This window comes from Mustela erminea, chromosome 7 (assembly GCF_009829155.1).
Source record: "Mustela erminea isolate mMusErm1 chromosome 7, mMusErm1.Pri, whole genome shotgun sequence".
NCBI classification, from domain to species: domain Eukaryota; kingdom Metazoa; phylum Chordata; class Mammalia; order Carnivora; family Mustelidae; genus Mustela; species Mustela erminea.
This window is the reverse complement of record NC_045620.1, coordinates 31,451,808-31,468,381: the sequence shown is the minus strand read 5'-3', so window position 1 is coordinate 31,468,381 and position 16,574 is coordinate 31,451,808. Positions and strand designations below refer to the sequence as shown.

The window sequence follows — 16,574 nt, the reverse complement described above, 5'->3', positions numbered from 1 at the left end:
CCATTCTACTCTCCATTTTCATGAGGTTTTTTTTGTTGTTGTTTTTTGTTTTTTAAAGATTTCACATACAAGTAAGTTAGCACATTATTTGTCTTTCTCTGTCTGGCTTATTTTACATAGCACCATGCCCTCACGGTATCCAAGTTGTTACAAATGGCAGGATTTCCTTCTCATCGAGCTAATTAGTGTTGTTTTGTGTATAGATACATCTTTATTCGTTCATGAACAGACAGGTTGTTTCTATATCTTGCCTATTGTGAATAAGGCTGCAGTGAACATGAGAATACAGATACCTCTTTGAGATACTGAGTTTGTTTCCTTCAGATCTAATCCATATACAAAAAGTCTATATGTTTACACTCCCTGTGTTTTATTATTTTGATTGCACAATTTTTTTATACTGTGTATACTTGTATTTACAGTTATTTTTAATCCTTTTGTCTTTTAACCTTTGTACTGGAATTATTAGTGATTTACCCACCACCATTACAATATTGTGAATTTAACTATGTATCAGTGAATTTCATACTGTTTTCATTTCAGTTACCCGATTAGTAGCTTCCATTTTAGTTTAATGAATTCCCTTTAACCTTTCTTGTCAGGCTAGTCTAGTGCTGATGAACTTCTGCTTTTTGTCTGGAAAACTCTCTCCATTTCTGAAGGACAACTTAGAGGATTCTTAAGTAGAGTATTCCTGATTGGCAGTTTTTTGGGGTTTTTTCAGCACTTTGAATATATCATCCCACTTTCTTCTGACAAGAATTGGTGCTGAAAAATCCACCAGCAGTCTTAGAGGGGTTCCTTTGTAGGTAACAATTTGCTTTTCTCTGGCTCCTTTTAAGAGTCTCCATATCTTTAATTTTTAACAATTTAATTATAATGTGTCTCAGTGTAGATTCATCTTATTTGGTACTCTTTGGGTTTCTTGGATGTGGATGTCTGTTTCTTTTTCCAGGTTAGGAAAGTTTTTAGCCATTATTTCTTTAAATAACTTTTCTTCCACTTTTTCATTCCTTCTGGGACCCAGATAATGCGTATGTTTGTCCACTTAGTGGCGTCTCATTAAGTCCCTGAGGCTATCTTCACTCTTTATAGTTTAAAAAAAATTTTTGCACCCCTCATTGGATGAATTCCACTGCCCAGTCTTTGATTTATTGATCCTTTCTTCACTTTGATCTATCTGTTGTTGAACCCCTGCATTGAATATTTTAGTTCACTTATTGTGTTATTTAACTCTATGATTTCTTTATGGTGTACTTACTTTTATTTTCTGTCTTCTGAAATTCTTACTTTGTTCATGACCTGACCATGGTGAGCATTTTTATGACCATGATTTTGAACTCTATAAGATAAATCTCTTATCTCTGTTTCATTAAGATCTGTTTCTGGAGATTTATCTTGTTCTATTGTTTGGAACACATTCCTATGTTTATTTTTTTCTTCACTCTGTATGTTGGTGCTTACATATTGGATATGACAGCAACCTCTCCCAGTCTTGACAAATTGGTCTTGTGTAGGAGATAAGCCTCACCAATCAGCTCAATCTGAACTCCTGGTTGTCTGTCAACCCTTTGTGATTGTCAGGGTGCCTGGATGGCTCAGTTGGTTAAGCACCCAACTCTTGATTTCAGCTTAGGTCATTATCTCAGTGTTGTAAGATAGAGCCTTACATCATGCTCTGCACTGGGCATGGAGCATACTTAAGAGTCTCCGTTTCCCTCTGTCCACCCCCCACCATACACACAAAAAAGAAAAAAAAAAAAAAACTTTGTGATTGTCTAAGCCACCATCTTTGTTCTTAGTGATCCCTAGTAATTGAGGGTGTGCCAAGACCTGCTAGTATCCCAAAAGGGAGAATTAAACGTGTTGTCTCACAGTCCTGGAGGCCAGAAGTTCCAAATCAAGGTGTCAGTGGGGCCATTCTCCCCCTGGCAGTTCTAGGGAAGAATCTTCCTTTGCTCTTCAAGCTTCTGCTGACCCCAGATGTTTCATCGCTGGTGGCAACCCAGCTTCAGTCTCTGCCACCATTTTCACGTGGCCATCTTCCCTCTATGTCTTCACATGACATTGTCCTCTGTATCTATCCACATTTCCCTCCTCTTTTAAGAACACTGGTCATATTGGATAGGGGCCCACTCTAACAACTTCATCATAACTTGATTGCATCTAGAGAAAATCTTCAAATAAGGTCACACTCACAGGTGCCAGGGGTTAAGTCTTCACCATGTCATTTTGGAGGACACAGTTCAACCCACTATATGCCTTTCAGGACTACTTGATGTTTTGCCATCAACATACATGACTTTGATCAAAAGAGGAGAAAACAATGGCCTGGGTGGTCCTTGAGTTCATCTTAAAGAAATGGTGGCATGGCATCCCCAGAGATCCTAATTGCACTTTGCTGGCACCATGGGTCAGGTGGGATTTCTTGAATGTCTTCTGTATCCTTGATAGGTCATCTGTGCATACACATTGCCCTGCCCTGAAGTGTTTTCAAACTAAACCAAAAGGGTGTGTTAGTGCACGGGACATCACCAGGAGGCCAGGACCATGCAGTGCTATGCTCCACCTGCCAGCAGCCAGCAGCTTCTCGTGAGCAGGGCTGTGTGCATGTGTGCGCACGTGTGTGTGTGTGTGTGTGTGTGTGTGTGTGTGTGTGTGTTGCTTGCCAGGCTAGCATTTGGTGCATTGCAGTGTTTTGTCTTCCCTTAACCAGTGAGTAAATTGCTATTCATCTTGGGCCCTTGAATCCTTTTTATTAGGAAGCGATTTTGTTTTCTGCAGAGCTGCAATAGAAAAAAAGGAGAGATGTGTCTACTGCCATGTATTAAGTATTTCTTAGTAACTTGTATTAAGATGCGGTAACACAGAGGGTTATAATGGCAGTACATTAAAAACATTTGCCATAATGCAAGCCTAGCTTTGGATGGTTTCTTGGGTTGGGGTCCCCCCAGAAGCAGACCCTGAAATAAGAAGTTGAGGACAAGCTGTTTATTTGGGATCTGATTCCAGGAAATACCTGCTGAGATTACCAGTAAGAAGTAGTACAGGGAAACAAAGACAGCCTAGAAAGGGTATATTACCAAGCAGCTCACTGCTGTGGCACCTGGGGCTCAATCCCTTGAGAGGCACCACTGGTGAGGGATGAGATGACAAGTAAAAGGAAGGAGAAGAGGACACTTTCCACTTGTCTTGCCATAGGAAGCGAGCTGCGGTGTTAGTAATGGTAGTGGCCAACATTTCCTGCACCATGCCATATGCCAGGCAATATTCTAAGTGTTTTTGCATACTCATTATCCTCGTAACAACCCAATAAGGCAGGTATCCTTATTTTACTGATGAACCTGAGGTCTAGAGAGGGAAAGCAACTTGTCCGAAGTCCTACAGCTACTTAGTAATAGAGCCAGTGCGCCATCTTCTTCCACATCATCAAGCAAAACATCAAGTAGTCCTGAAAGGCATATAGTGGGTTGATCTGTGTCCTCTGAAATGACTTGGTGAAAACTTACAAGAGACCAGCCCTGAGGGTCGGTCCAGGAATCTGTCTGGATCAGCCTACCTGTTCTGATTCCCAGTTCAGAGTTTTTCCCATTATCCAGACTCTCTCCTCCTTAGCTCTGAAAAATGACCTGTGGCTGGCTACTCCCAGAGCTTTCCAGATAACAGGATTTTAAAAAGTAAATGTCTTATGGTCATTTTTGAAATAGGTTCTTCAAGTCTATTTAATAATCTTTCTTTACCCTGGGGGAACAGATGTCTTTTCCTGTACTCTTTTGCTTTATATCCCAGACGTTCTTTTACTTCAAAGTTTTTTTGTTGTTGTTTTATTTTCTTTTTTGCCTATTCTGCATCCAAAGACCAACAAAGCCTAATGCTGTCTTTTAAAATTTACTTTAGAGAATGGGTTTGAAAATCACACTCTTCCCTGTTAGCCCAAAGGAAGCTAAAAACATGAAACTTTGGCCTTAGGTGAATCTTTTATTATTTCAAACCAAGACAAATGTATTTCTTTTTCAAGGATTACAGCACAGTCATTGTCACGAGCATGTTAATGTGTCTATTTTGCGAGAAAGGATATATTACAAGTCATGCTATTCATATTTTCAATAGCATTCTGGCAAAAATTAAAGCATTTCCAATTGTGTCAAACACTGAATGAACAGAAAATTCTACTTTCTGCTTTTGGGTAAATAAATGGTGCCTTTCGGTGAAATGGTGGAAAATAGATAATGTGAGGATTGCTTCTTAAAACTGCCCTTTGCTCCAATGGCCATCAGCCCCTTCGGTTACCACTGAACTTCTCAGCTATTTTCTGTAGTTCCAGATCCATCGCAGCCAAGTTCTCAAGTTCCTTTTCCTAGAAAATACAGAAAAGGAAAAGTGGAGGCATGAGGTCCCAGATCGATTAATTTTATTGTGGTTTGAGGGAACTGTGGTTTGAACAGAAGGGAATTTTTGATATGTTAGAAGCCATACGAGACACCCTACATCGGTGGTTCTCAAAGTGTGGTCTCCTGACCAGAGACATCAGCATCACCAAGGAACTTACCAGAAATGCATATTCTTGAGCTGCACCCAGGATCTACTCAATCAGAAACTCAGAAGCTAGGAATCTCTTGAGATTCTGCTGTACATTCAAGTTTGAGAAATGCCAATCAGCACAATTCAGTATTAGGAAAAAATGATTGTTTAGGCAGGTATGGTTCTGATCATGTTAACTTTTTGAGATGTAAACTAATTTTTATAGTCCGGTAGCTGAAAAAGATGGACTAAAGCAGCAACTAATTTCTATATCATCAGTTCCTACCCTGGAAAATAGTGATGAAAATTTAAATGACCAAGAAGGCACCGAAAGAATGATTGTCAACCTTGGCTGAACACTGAAACCACCTGGAAGCTTGTAAAAATCCTGAGGCCCAAGTAGCACCCAGCACCAAAGATACAGAATCCCTGGAGGTGGATCCTAAACATCACTAATTACTCAAGCCCTCCAGGTGATTCCAATATGCAGCCAAGGTTGAGAAGCACTGCAGTAGGGTAAGTGGGTAGGGACAATGGACATGGACAATGGAACTCCAGCCCAGAGGTGGTCGACATTCTCTTACTAGGGCTGTATCCTCATGGTAATCAATTCCCACCAGTTTCTCCACATTACTTTCAGATAGTCTGAAGATATTAACATTAACCATTTTAATTTTAAACAAAAGCCCCGCACCGTACCTCTTCCTCTGTCAGAACTCCCTGGCCAGCCCTGTCCTTTTCATTCTCTGCTGCACGGCGTGGGGTTATCTGCTCCTCAGAATCATAGAAGTCTGGAAATTCGGCTGACTTCTTCCGGTAATGAAGAAGCTGGTCTAGTTCAGCCACTCGGTCATACTGCCTTTTCAGATCCAGTTTGGGGGACAGATTTCTCTTCTCGTATCCCCAGTTCACGTCCTCCTCAAAGGGCTTTTTCTCCCACAAGTCATAGTTGTATTCTGGGAAGAAATTCTTCTCATTCAAGGTCAGCCCATTTTCCTCTTCCCCCTCAAGAAAATTGTCATCCATGTTGTCTTTCCTCTCAAAACGGCTGGTCTTCCACTGGGAAGGGTCATAGTATGGGTTGAGCAACTCCCCTAATCTCTTCCTCTTGTCAGTGGTGTAATGGGGACCATACTGTTTGCCTTGAAGCCTAGCTTCCTCCCTGCTTTCTGTAGCATCTTCTAGGTCCTCCTGCTGTTGCCATTTCCCTTGGGCTTCTTCCTCACTCCTTTCCTCGCCATAGTTGAGGTAATTTCTGTCCTGCTCCCTCCACTCGCCTTGTGGGCGCCTCCTTGCCTTGTCCATCTGGTTGTCTTGGACATGGTGGTGTCCTTCACCCAAGAACCGTTTTTCTTCTTTGTTGTCTGGAATGGAATATGCACCTGGTTCCCCTCCCCTGGCTCTGTGGAGATGTCCCCCGTCACGGCCCCTCTCTTCCTCACTTTCTTCGTTATATCCCTGTGCTATGTTGTCAAGCTCTGAGCTGGGGCGATTTCTCTTATCCTCCTCCTGGCTCTCCTCACTGGGAGGTCTTGGAGCCCTGTACTCCTCACTTCCTCTGCCCCCATATCGCCCCTGCTCCAGATCCTTGGGAGCATGGACAGCCTGGTAACTCCTCACTTCTTCCCCATATTCAGGTTCTTCCTCTGAAGCCCTATAGTGGGCTGGATGGCGGTCCCTCTTTTCCCCTAAACTGACTGTGCCCACGTTTGAGTCCTCAGATTCCTCACGGAGGTGTCCCTTTTCCTCGGAGGGAGGTTTCCCTTCTTGAGAGGACCTGTCAGGCCTGGTCCTCCCGTGGTGGTGTCTCGGCTTCCAGCGTCGTTTGTCCACATCAGGCTCAGCATCTTCCTCACTTTCCTCAGATTCTTCCTTGCTCCCAACTTGGCTTTTAGACTCTTGAGTGTGTTTCTCCTGGCTTCTTGTATCCTCTCCACTCTCCTGGCTGTTCCTCTCCCGGCTGTGTGTCTTTTCCTCAGGGGGCCCAGCAGAGTGTAGACCATATCTGGCCTCTAACTCTTCTTTTTTCTTAGCTGTAGCCTGGTTTCTTTTGTTGAGAAAGGCATTCTGTGTCTCTCCTAGGTCTTCCACATTTTTCTCTTCACTGCCATCTTTCCCATGCTCCCTTTTCTGATATTTCTCCCTCTCTTCTTCCTTCCTGTCCTCTTCCTCGATTTTCTCAGAATGGCGTGGGTTTGCTTCTTTGGAGACTTGTCTGTCAGAGGGGAAGAGGTCCCCTTGGGGTTCGCTTGCTCCTTCTCGGCTGTGCCCACCTTCCTCTGTGTCTGCCACTGTGGGGCCTTGGGTGTCCTCCTCTCCTGGGGCTCTTGCTTCCTCCCTCCCAGAAGGCCTATGGGCTTCTGAGGCATCAGCTGGGTCTCTTAACAATCTTACTTCAAACCGTGTGTTTTCATTTTCACTTTTCTCTTCATCTTTGACTTCTTTTCTACCTATAATGAGAATAAAGAAGTATAAGTATAACTTCAGAATTGCTTGTGGTTCAACAAGCACCAATGTTAGTGATCCTACAAAACCAAACGGCCTGAATTACTTGGATAATTTTTTAAGTTAAGAAAAATTATACTCAGATTCCTTTTAAAAGAAAACGGTATGAAAGTTCCTTGGCTCTGTTTAACTATAATTTTTAAAAAACCCTCTATTCTTATTTTTGTCATAACAGCCAGCCAGCGTTTCTCATTGGTATGATTTTTTTTTTAAGATTTTACTTATTTATTTGAGAGGGAGAGAATGAGAGAGCGCACAAGCAGCAGGGAGGCGCAGAAGGAAAGGGAGAAGCAGAGTCTCCACTGAGCAGGGAGCCTAATGCAGGCTCAATCCTGAGCCAAAGGTTGATATTTAACCGACTGAGCACCCAGGTGCCCCCTCACTGGTACTATTAATGATCAAATTATAATCCAAATAGAGATTTGTGAAATGTTAGTATTAAGAATCGGAAGAAACCTTAGAATTCCTCTAATTCAATCTCCCCTTTTTACAAACAAAGACATTGAGACTTAGAGAAATATAATTAGGGACACTTATTTCCATATTTGCTCTAAGTGAGGACAAAAAATTAGCATTATGTGAATAGTTCTCCCATCCAAGTACTAACCAGGCCCGACCCTACTTAGCTTCCAAGATCAGACAAGATGGGGCACGTTCAGGGTGGTATGGCTGTAGACGAATAGTTCTAACTAGAATCCAGCTAAATAAAGTTAAATAGCCAAAATGGGAAGTATCAGGATTCAAAGGAGGATTTTAAATTTTTAAATTATTAGTTTATCAGCCTTTTTAATTCAATCCTCTGTGTAGACTCAATGTAGCAGTGACAATATAATTTAGTAACCAGTGATAAGAAGGATGTATATTTCTTCCCTGAGAAAACGGCACAGCAGTAAAGAAACATTTCTTCCATCACTCAGGTCCCATCTGCCCAAGCATCTCAGATGCTGAGGTTGAAGATCAGTATACTGAGTTATCTTTGTGTTTCATTAGCCAACAGTAGATGGTATAACTGATACTTTAATTGAATGTGTTCTCTCCTATCTTTTCCAAATGTCAATAGCTCCTTTACTAAACCCTCCTTAATTCAAGGGCGTTTCATGAAAGGAGATATGCAGCTAGCATTGCCTGATTGTTAGCCAGAAAGGCTTGGATTTCAACTTACGTCACTGAGTTCAGAGAGAACTCCTGAAGCCAAGGTCTCTTACAGCTCTGGGTCCAGATCTATACTGTCTGTTGTGGGAGATGCCAGCCTTTTGTGGCTACTGAGTACTTGAAATGTGGCTGGTCCAAACTGAGATGAGCTGTAAGTCTAAGACACCCACTAGATTTTGAAGACTTTGTATAAAAAAATGGAAATACTTCAATTTTTCATATTGATTATATATTGAAATAATATTTTGGATGTATTAGATGGTATATATTATAAATATATTGGTTGTGGGTGCATCTGGCTCAGTCAGAGGAGCATGTGACTCTTGATCTTGGGGTTGTGAGTTCAAGCCCCACATTGGGTGTAGAGATTACTAAAAAAATAAAAAAGATAAACTTTATAAATAAATACATAAATAAATCTATAGGTATGTATATAAGTATATAACTATAAATAAATATGTAAGTATTATATATTGAATAAAATACATTGGGTACACATAAAATATACTATTAAAATTAAATTCTCCTATCTCTCTACTTTTTTAATGTGGCCACTAAGAAATCTGAAATTGTATCTGTGGCTCACATTATGCTTCTACTGAATGGCACTGATGAGTCATTTTGAACTGACATTTGCAAAATGGAAAAAACTGGTCATTGTAAAAATGTCCAAGAAATAGTGGATGGTCTGTACCTTTCTCCTTAAAGGGTAGCCTGGCATGATAACATTCTCATGTTTCACGGATCAACTGAAATATCTCTAACCTCTCACACCCAGAGACACCTGAGTGCTGGTCCCTCCCCAGTGACTTTGTCTTTTAAGAGCCATTGCAACATTGAAGCAGGTGGGGCCATCGATCCAGGTAGGCACAGGTGAGCAAGGAGGCTTTGGGCAGATACTGACATCATTCTGAGAGGCAGCTGACATAGCCCTAATCATACAGGATCTCAGCTTTCCAAGGTGGGGGCTGTGACACCCCTTTCCTACTGCCTACTGGTCAGGAACAGAGTATTTTTATTTTTTCGCGGTTAAATGTGCGCTCCCTGTAGCAGCTTGTGCGTGAGTCTTTGCACTTCTTCCTAAATTTAGCTTTAAGTCCCCGCAGGTGAGATCAGAGGACTATGATTAGCAACACATAGTCATTGTCAGTCTGTAAAACCAAGGTGTGGAATGAAGCTCATCCTTACTTTCAAGTAAAAAAGGGGGAAATGTACCTTCCATCCTTAACTATCCATTGCCAGGATGACCAGATTAACCTGGACAAAGAGATTCTTGCACCTATTAAGAAATTGGGTTAGGAATGCCCTAAGGTCTCTTCAAGCCAGAAAACAATGATTCTCCTCTATTCCCCAAGTGCTCATTCACTCAACAAGTGTATGCTTGCTCCACCGACCCTCTGGAGAGAATAGAAAGTGGAGATGAAGATGCCCCAGGGGCAGGAGGGAGATTTCTCTTTCCAGCTGGCCAAAACGCTCCACCAGTATTGGGGTCAGTTTAGGACATATCAGCAGGAGAGAAAACTAGAATTGGGAAGAAACCACAAATTGGTAGCCCAGAGGTGAGTTCTGCATGGCCTAAATAGCATATTATTATTTATACCAAATATAAATTTATTATATATATATAATATATATTATTTATATAATATAAATATATTATTTATACCAAATAGCATATTATTATTAGTCATTTCAAATTCAGAGGCAATGCTTAAATACCAGGAGATACTGCTTACAAATTCAAATTTTAACTTCTTTTGAAAAATCCCAAATCTGATAACAAAGTCTGTATTTCTCCACAGTGGGGCTAGAACTGAGAAATTAGGCCCCCCCCCCCCCCCCCCCCCCCCCGCGCCCAGGACTTGTATCCTTCCAGTTTGTGAGTTACTTCCTATCCTCCTATCCTGCCTTACTCCCTATAGGGTCTGTCTGGCCTTGGCTGCTGTCTGAGTCTGCCACCAGGGGGCGCTCTTAAACCCTCCCGATCTCAGCATTGTATAATTCTCTGGGTGGAGTGTCACCAGGGTCCTTCCCGAAGACAGTAGTCATTTGATTTTAACCAGTTTCCCTGGGTCTCTCTGAACAGACATCAAAAGACTCCAGGGCACAGTCAGTGTTAATCAGAGGCTAGAATCACTATGGCCTCAACCGACCTAAAGGCTGAATTTGATCTTGGCAGGCAAGCAGAGCCTTGCATTCAACAGCTCTTCCTAAGAAATCACAATTCTTCAGTGACCTACTATGGCAGACCCCACACTTTTGCATCCATCTGGTAAACGAAGGAAGGGGAAGGGAGAGAGTGAGACAGGCTTGCCCAGAGGAGCTCCCTTTAGTCTCTGCCTGAAGACTCATTCTGTCTGTGTTCATTCCCTGTAATGGCTGGAAAAGAAAGTTGGGGAGAAATTCGGAAAGACGTGTAAGCTGGGATTGGTAAGAAGTTTCCACCCACTGTTCATGGGGTCTGTAGAGGTTCAGGTCCCCATATCTGTGATTACCCTGAAGCCCCCAATGGTGGACTGAGTCCTGCCAGGTTACTCTTTTGTTCAATTGCCAATACTTACTTTTACCATTTTATGCACAAGGGCTTATGTGTGTCACTAGCAGGAGAGTACTATCTTGCAATGAGAGATTTTGGAGGTGACAGGAAAAACAAATCCGCTATTCCCAGCCTAACTAAAAATTTAAAAGCAGAGAAGGTGTTGAAGAGAACAGTGGTTTTTGGATTCGATTGAGTCAGGTTGACTTCATGCATAAGAGACGGCAACTGATCTCAATATCAACCCAATGGATACTGCTTGCATTTCTTTTTTTTTTTTTTTAAGATTTTCTTTACTTACTTGACAGACAGAGATCACAAGTAGGCAGAGAGACAGGCAGAGAGAGAGGAGGAAGCAGGCTCCCCGCTGAGCAGAGAGCCCGATGCGGGGCTCGATCCCAGGACCCTGGGATCATGACCTGAGCCGGCAGGCAAAGGCTTAACCCATTGAGCCATCCAGGTGCCCCACTGCTTGCATTTCTCTTCAAGTTTTGTCTTGAACAGAAGTTGATTGTATAGAGAACACATCCCACTCTCGATGCAGAAGGTCACTGCTCTGACTCACTGGCTGCTCTACTTCTACCCTCCCTCTTCTAGTTCTCTGCCATTTGGGAGTACCTCCCATTCTAATCAGCTCTAAATTAAGATGGCTTGAACAATCTGTCATGTAAAGGGGCCAGAAGTTCCCAAGTCATTCTTCGAGCTTCTAACATCTTACTGTCAGAAGAGCAGAAGGCAAAGAGAAGAATAATTTTAAAGTCTCCTTCTAACCTTTCATCCTCTAGCATTCCCAGAACAGTTCCACCCAAGTGAAAGCTGTTCTAAAAATCCAAATTCTGGAACCAAGGAATTTAAGAACTGATAGCTAACTCAAAGGCTATCACTGAGTTCAACTCCCTCATTTTACTTTGAGAAAATAAGCCCAGAAAGGCAAGAGGTCCTTCCCCATAGCCACATAGCTGTGAAGTGGCAGAGTGGGACTAGAAGTCATTATCTTCGATCTCCCCAGATCCTAGTCCAGTCTGCACTCTTCCTATTGCATTATGCCCTTCCTGTGCCCTTTCATTTGGAGGTAAATTGGAAGGTAATGGAAGCAGGAGGAAGGACAAAGATTTTCTGCAGTGTAGGACACTTACTCTTTTTCAGGACTTGGCGACACTCAGGGGTGATGGGTGGAGCGTTGATCTTCGACAAGGCATTTGAGAGAACCTCAATGATGCAGTGAGTCACCTGGGGGGAAACCCAAGAGCAGGTTGGCAAAAGCTGATGTCACTGGGATGACAGACTAACTCAACCCAGAGCTGCTATCGCAAGAGGCTCGGCTCTGTGGCCTGTGTTGATGTGGGATCCTTGGGGCAGAAATGTAGATTTACAGGACTACAGTGAAATTTCATAGGCTTCTCGACAGAACAATGCAAAATAGCATGGGTCGAGATTACGCAAGAGAAGAGACATAAATACCCATTTCTTGCAGGCTGGAAGGAAAATGGTGATCACAGCTATCCTCAGAGGCACTGAAGACACCAGGAAGGAAGGGAGAGCCCAGAGCAGGAGGGACATTCTTTGCCTCCAATTCCCTCAGGGATAAAAACCTGGCTTTATAAGACTATATTGTAGGTTTCCTGTTGCTGTATTTATTTTTGTTTGTTTGTTTGTTTGGTTTGGTTTGGTATGATAAGGAGGTGGGAGAATCTAGAGTCTAGGTAAAAGTCTAGATTCTGGACGTCCAATTAAACTTACCATTTCTTCATTGTGGTTCCTGTTATCCACTGGCACAGAACTGACTGCTTTGAAGGAGAAAAAGAAATGGGAAGACTTCAGTTGATTTTTGGAAGCTGGGTAGCCCCAAACTCACAAAATCCCCCCCCTTGCATGTTATTTGGAGAGAGGGGCAGAGTCACAGCTGAGCAGAATGGAAATAGTTGAAGAAAATTGGTCTAGGACCCATAATTGCCTGTGCGCGCGCACAACACACACACACACACAGCTGTTTTCCTTAGCAATGTCTTAAACATGATTTGGAAATGAATACCGTCTTATATAGAGTATAATTCAAATCCAGACCAAGACACAGAGAGCTTCTGAAATGTTGGCTATGTTTGCTTTCTTTCTTTCAATATTTATTTATTTATTTGAGGGAAAGAGAGAGAGGGAAGAAGTTGGGGGAGGGGCAGAAGGAGAAGAAGAGAATCTCAAGCAGACTCCCCCACTGAGCATGGAACTTAAAGTGGGGCTTGATCCTAAGACTCTGAGATCATGACTGAGCCAAAACCAAGAGGTTCATGCTCAGCCAAGGGAACCACCCAGGCACCCTGGCAAATTCTGTTTCTTGATCAGAGTAGTGCTTACACAGTTGTGCTCAATGAATGAAAAATACATTAAGCTGTGTGCTTATGATCTATGCAGTTTTCTTAATGTGTATTACACTTCAATAAAAAGTTTAAAACTTAGTTTAAATGAAACCAGTAAGAGTGAAACTCTCAGACAGCAGAGATGAAAGCTACTCAAATGCAGTTTATTTTTAACTGGCGACCTGACCTCTTCTCACGAAATGTTTGCTCTCCAAGTCTTTTAAACTGCCTGCCTCTAATCAGTTACAGATCATAGGGCTCAATCTCTAAGTACAACAATCTTGAAATACAACACCTATTTCACTCACCTTACTGAATTTTCCTTTTTCAAGCATGGCCTACGATCTACTTCAATTGTTTCGAGAAGCCCAAAGCTATCCAGCATGTTAAATTCATGTGTAAACTGTTTGAGAAGTGGTTAACAAGGTAAGAAGACCCCACAATCTTCCTGAAATGTAGTTCAGACAAGATCCGGATGGCCTACCTTTGGCACCCAGGGTCCATTATGCGAGGCCATTATTTTATCCCCCAAATGGCTGTTATTTGGGAACATTTCCACTCTGGCACTTATTCTTTGGACCTAAATCTGTAAACTTCCCCAGAAAGAAATAACTGAGAGAATTACTCCTCTAATGAACTGGAAGTTGCCTTTTAAAAATCTAGCTTTACTAAACCTTCTTTGTAATGCATTTTCTTGCTAATAACTTTTTTCCCCACAAATGTAAAAATAGGTGCTTTTATTAACTACTGACATTGCCAAAGTATTTACAGTTATCAGATTTTGGTGGAGAGAAATATTTTTCTTTATCATGCTAAACAATTTATAGCTCATGTTTGTTATTGCAGGACAGTCCTGTTTCTCTGACTAAGGCTCTTCCAATCTGTTTCTGTTGGAAAGGAGCTAAGGTCTCCTTATATAGGTGCATTATGCATCTTGGTGAGACATCTAAGTTCCACTGTATTTCTTCCAATAGAATCTGTGACAGCAAAGTAATAACCAAAGATGTGTTGATCCCCCTAAGATAGTTTTGACTTATTTTTGTATAAATTAAGATTCAGGAGGCACCAAAGAAAACCCAAAGACTATGATAGAAGTGAAGTATTCAGATGGTAGAAAATCTTCAAATTGTATTGTATGATAAACCTGAGAATAACTTCTAAAGTATTCTATATCATAAGACTATCAAACTAAGGTTTGATTCCAGAATAAAAATGCAGCTATAATTTTAAAAGTTAAGCAACCTCATCTGAATGCAGAAACTATTTTACCCAGTATATTGTGGATATCACAGAGTTGCTTCACTCATATTAATTTTTTAGAGTTCCCAGTAGCTACTGTAGAAAGGTATGGATCTCCCTTCAGAAGCTCTTAAGGGTAGGAAATGAACCAGATGGTTTCCTGAGGTTTTTCTTCAGCCCTATGATTTTGCTAAATAGCAAGTTTTGCTGGAAGACTACCATGTTTCATTTCCAGGCATTTGTGGAAGGTGGGAACAGGAAATGACTGCTAACAGGTATAGGGGTTTCTTTCTGCAGTAATGAAAAACTTCTGACATTTGATAGTGATTACAGAATCTGTGAATATACTGTCACACGCTTTAAAAGTATGGATTTTATGGTGTGTGAATTATAGCCCAATAACTTTTAAAAAGAATATAATGTCTCAACTTTAGCCAATACTAAAATGTGAACCCTTCTTAAAATATTCTCTTGCATAAAGGAGCTATAAATATTTTACCACTATAGTTAAATAAGTCTCACAAATGACACTGTTTTGTAGTCCAAAGTCAATGTATAGCATAGCTATAGCACTTTAAGCAATCTCTTTCTGAAAATATTTTTGACTGGAAAAGACTATAAATATTCATTTAGTTTTCTTTAGATTAAGAACATTTATAGACAATTTATAAGAGTGACAAGAATGTTAGAAAATTCTGAATGTATGTAGCTTGCAATAAGATAAATTATCATTGGTTTTCATCTTGTGTCTTTATATTTGGGATCCAGCATTTGCTGTCAATGAAAGCTTCATAATCATGGGTGGCAATACCTCAGTTCCATTAGGAATTGCAATCTCGGATAAGAACAATATCCTATGAGATTATTAAAACAGCCACAGGAAACTTCCAGTTTAATATTTACTTCCCAATGATCTAGTGATTTTACTTCAACACACACACACACACACACACACACACACACACACACTTTTTAAAATCTTCAGAGATTATTTATTCAAGATCCAGAGTAGTTTGAAAGATTAATCCTATAGTCTTCCACACATCAAGAGACGCTGTCAAATACCTGCTACTTAAAATTTCATTCTCCTAAATTGGCTGAAATGATGTTTTGGGTTTAACTTCTTCAAGGATATCTTTGTAGTTATTTTATAATTGTTATTTTCCCGGAGTACAAAAGTCAAAATATCTACTGCAGTTTCCATTCATAACTTTAAAATGCATGAATTTGGGTATGGAATTACCTCTCCCCAGAAATGGAATTATAAAATGCAAAAAAAATTAAACTTGTACATACATATATGTGAACACATAGAGGAACATGTTAAAAGAAAGATATCTGATATACATATAAGACTTAATTCCATCTCATCATATTTAAATAATAATAAAGGAAATTATGCAGGTGCCAAGTAATACCATAATACATGTACTCTTGTGTCTCCATAGTCCTCTGGCTTTGAAAAACCAAACAAATTCTAATTCCAGTTACATATTAAGATTTTAGTAGGTAGAGAGAACGTGACATATTAGAAGTGAGCACAAAATGTGGGGTTTCTAGAGGTACAGGCACGTTTCTCTCTATCTACAGGAAAACTCAGATATGAAAAGACTGAGACTCTTCTGGTTGGGCTAGGAAGCCCTCTGGCTTTTTCCAAGTCAGACGATGAAGCAGGGAGTTTCAGAAATTAAGACTGTCAAGCAAAAAGGAGAACGCTTTCACTCAACCTTCCTCTCTCCCCGGGTATATACAAGCCGAGCTTTCCCAGGGACCGAGGCTAGCGCTGTCCACGGTGCTGAACAGCCGGCTGAGCCCACTCACCGGCCACCACCGCCGCTCCCAGGAGGCCGAGAAATACGGCCGGCTGCATGGCTCCGCTCGCTCGAATCTGCACGGAGAAGAGTATGGGAGCTGGACCGGTGAGTGAGATGCGGGCCGAAGGCGAGATAAAGGTGCTCCGGAAAAGCAGCTGCGGGTCCGGGTCCCCACGGTGTGGCGCGGTTGGCGCAGGCCCCCGCTCTTTTAAAGGGCAAGCCGGGCCGCAGGGACAGGAGGGGTGGGAACCCAGGAGGCGGCGCCCCCTCGCTCAGCCCTGACGTCACGAGGCGGCCCCCCGGGCCACAGCGCAAGTAGGAGGAAATTTACGCCAGTCCAGTCTCCTGGGTGCTTGGGGTCTGGAGCGGGGGTGGGGAGTAAGGCGGACATAGGAATGAAGGGCTAAGCGGGAGGTAATGCAAATCTGACGTGAAGGGAGAGATTGAGGTCCCTCT

At 41.7% G+C, this 16,574-nt stretch overlaps 2 protein-coding genes across 3 annotated transcripts in view; one reads left to right on the top strand and one right to left on the bottom strand.

Moving 5' to 3' along the window:
* Positions 1-9,070, top strand: part of TRMT6 (tRNA methyltransferase 6) — a 22,827-nt gene extending 13,757 nt beyond the window's left edge. Inside the window, exon 11 of the mRNA XM_032351374.1 lies at positions 8,957-9,070. Coding sequence (XP_032207265.1) covers positions 8,957-9,055 — 99 coding nt within the window. The 3' untranslated portion in view covers positions 9,056-9,070. The remainder of the gene's footprint in view (positions 1-8,956) is intronic.
* CHGB (chromogranin B) lies at positions 3,959-16,574 on the bottom strand. Of its 2 annotated transcripts, none has more exons than XM_032351371.1 (5): positions 16,126-16,574; positions 12,455-12,501; positions 11,851-11,944; positions 5,221-6,971; positions 3,959-4,357 (listed from the first exon to the last, which is right to left on the bottom strand). In XM_032351371.1, the coding sequence occupies exons 1-5, from the start codon at positions 16,172-16,174 to the stop codon at positions 4,274-4,276; spliced, it is 2,025 nt and encodes a 674-aa protein (XP_032207262.1). In that variant the 5' UTR covers positions 16,175-16,574; the 3' UTR covers positions 3,959-4,273. The 2 variants fall into 2 exon arrangements, with proteins under 2 accessions (XP_032207262.1, XP_032207263.1); XM_032351372.1 differs by having other exon boundaries at positions 12,455-12,498.

Bases quoted from the DNA above. Each gene is read 5' to 3' on its own strand.
- CHGB (XM_032351371.1), bottom strand. From the start codon at position 16,174: ATGCAGCCGGCCGTATTTCTCGGCCTCCTGGGAGCGGCGGTGGTGGCC. The intron at 11,945-12,454 runs GTAAGTTTAATT...GTTTCCCCCCAG, and splicing joins GGAACCACAATGAAGAAATG to GTGACTCACTGCATCATTGA. The intron at 6,972-11,850 runs GTAAGTGTCCTA...TTCTCATTATAG, and splicing joins TCGCCAAGTCCTGAAAAAGA to GTAGAAAAGAAGTCAAAGAT.